The sequence below is a fragment of the Priapulus caudatus genome, unplaced genomic scaffold, assembly GCF_000485595.1.
Source record: "Priapulus caudatus unplaced genomic scaffold, Priapulus_caudatus-5.0.1 Scaffold8320, whole genome shotgun sequence".
NCBI classification, from domain to species: Eukaryota; Metazoa; Priapulida; class Priapulimorpha; order Priapulimorphida; family Priapulidae; genus Priapulus; species Priapulus caudatus.
This window is the reverse complement of record NW_014585381.1, coordinates 508-2,263: the sequence shown is the minus strand read 5'-3', so window position 1 is coordinate 2,263 and position 1,756 is coordinate 508. Positions and strand designations below refer to the sequence as shown.

The 1,756-nt window shown below is 44.1% G+C and overlaps 1 protein-coding gene across 1 annotated transcript; it reads right to left on the bottom strand.

The window, feature by feature from the left end:
• Positions 1-827: 827 nt before the first annotated feature.
• LOC106820199 (orotidine 5'-phosphate decarboxylase-like) lies at positions 828-1,541 on the bottom strand. Its single transcript, XM_014824740.1, has one exon. It carries the CDS (start codon positions 1,539-1,541, stop codon positions 828-830), a length of 714 nt encoding a protein of 237 aa, XP_014680226.1.
• Between the last annotated feature and the right edge of the window lie 215 nt (positions 1,542-1,756).

The following is a 1,756-nucleotide window of genomic DNA, read 5'->3' as shown; positions in this document are numbered from 1 at the left end:
GCCCAGTCTTGTGAGGTGCGCCGTGCAGTCACATCAATACGCCTCCACCCTTTCAGTGGTTCAAAAAACAGAAACAGATTGCTGGTGCCATTTCGTTCATATTCAGTATCATAACGTTCTGGTTTGCCAGGTTTCATCGGCAGCGGAGCACGCGTTTCTATCAGGTGTTGCTTACTACTTTCATCCATGCAAACCACAGGGTATTGTTCATCATATGCTTGCTTGTAAAGCGTCAGAATATCTTCCATCGCACAGACAAAACTTGCACTCTCTTTGGCTGGAATACACCATTCTTTACGTTGCCAAGGTTTTATGGCGTTTTTTTAAAACTTGTCGTATCGTTTCTGGGCTCACACTATCGACATGACCCAACTCAACGAACCGTGATGCCAAGAGTTTTAAAGTCCATCGCTTTGTTCCCTCGGGTGAATCCATACAGCTTATGGCGACCAGTTGTGCTTCTTTTTCACCATCCATTTTTCGGGGCATTGACTGCCGGGGTACGCGCTCCAGACAGGTGGGCAGACCCACCTCAATAAGTCGTTTACAAGCTCGTTCTACTGTCTTAATGCTGATGTCCAGTAACTTGGCAATGTTGGTATTCATCATGGATGAGCCATCTTCCCCTTGGTCAGCATAAAGAAGAATTTGTGCGCGTTGTCTTTTGATAGCGGCGACTCTGCCTTTTTTGATGATTTGCTGTAGATCGATTCGTTCTTGACGATTTAGCCGAACTATATATTTACGCTTTCCCATAAGCCTATTTCCTTATAATTTACTTTAGGTTGAGTTCCTATCAATCTATTTTAAATTATTATGAAGACTTTTTATACTGGTTGATGTACTAGATCAGCATTAATCTGACGGATAATCTCTAGTGGTGTACTTGACTGCGTAATTGGACGCCCAACAACGATATAGTCCACCCCTTCTTGAATCGCATCGCGTGGTGTCATAACCCTCGACTGATCTCCTCTCTCGGCTCCTACTGGCCGAATCCCTGGCGTGACCAGCAGGAACTCATCCCCGAACTGTTGTCGTAATGCCTTGGCTTCTTGAGCAGAACACACCATACCGTCTAACCCCGCCTGTTTAGCCAAACCAGCAAGATGAAACACCTGATCTTTGGCTAAACGATCAACCCCTGTTTCTTGGAGTTGCTCATCGTTCATTGAGGTTAGCACTGAAACTGCTATTAATTTAGGAGGACATGCCAACTCACTTAACGCAGCATGCGCGGCATACATCATCTCCAAACCACCCGAAGCATGTACATTCATCATCCACACATCAAGCTTAGCAGCCTCTTTACACACCGATGCAACAGTATTAGGGATATCATGAAATTTCAAATCTAAGAAAATATCAAACCCTTTGCCTGTCAGTGTACGCACTAAATCAGGACCTGCACTGACAAAAAGCTCAAAGCCCACCTTTAATTTGCAATCAGGTGGAGATAAAGGATTCACAAACTCCAGCGCCTGATCTGCTGAGGAAAAATCCAGCGCGACTATTAATTTACTCGACATTTTAATTTCCATATTTATACGACACTTAGGATCGGGAGATAACATCCCACTGATAACACGCAGGGCAACGCCACAGATAATTTTGCATCTTATAGCCGCAATTTTGGCATTGGAAGCCAGCCTTCCCATGCAAATAGTTATCTAGCGCCTGCTTCACAAGGGGTAATTTCTCATGCTCCGCACATAAATTTTGAGTGTTTTTCAACACATCAATGGATTTACTAATC

What these genes read in the sequence shown, in the direction of transcription:
- LOC106820199 (XM_014824740.1), bottom strand. Translation starts at nt 1,541, where the DNA reads ATGGAAATTAAAATGTCGAGTAAATTAATAGTCGCGCTGGATTTTTCC.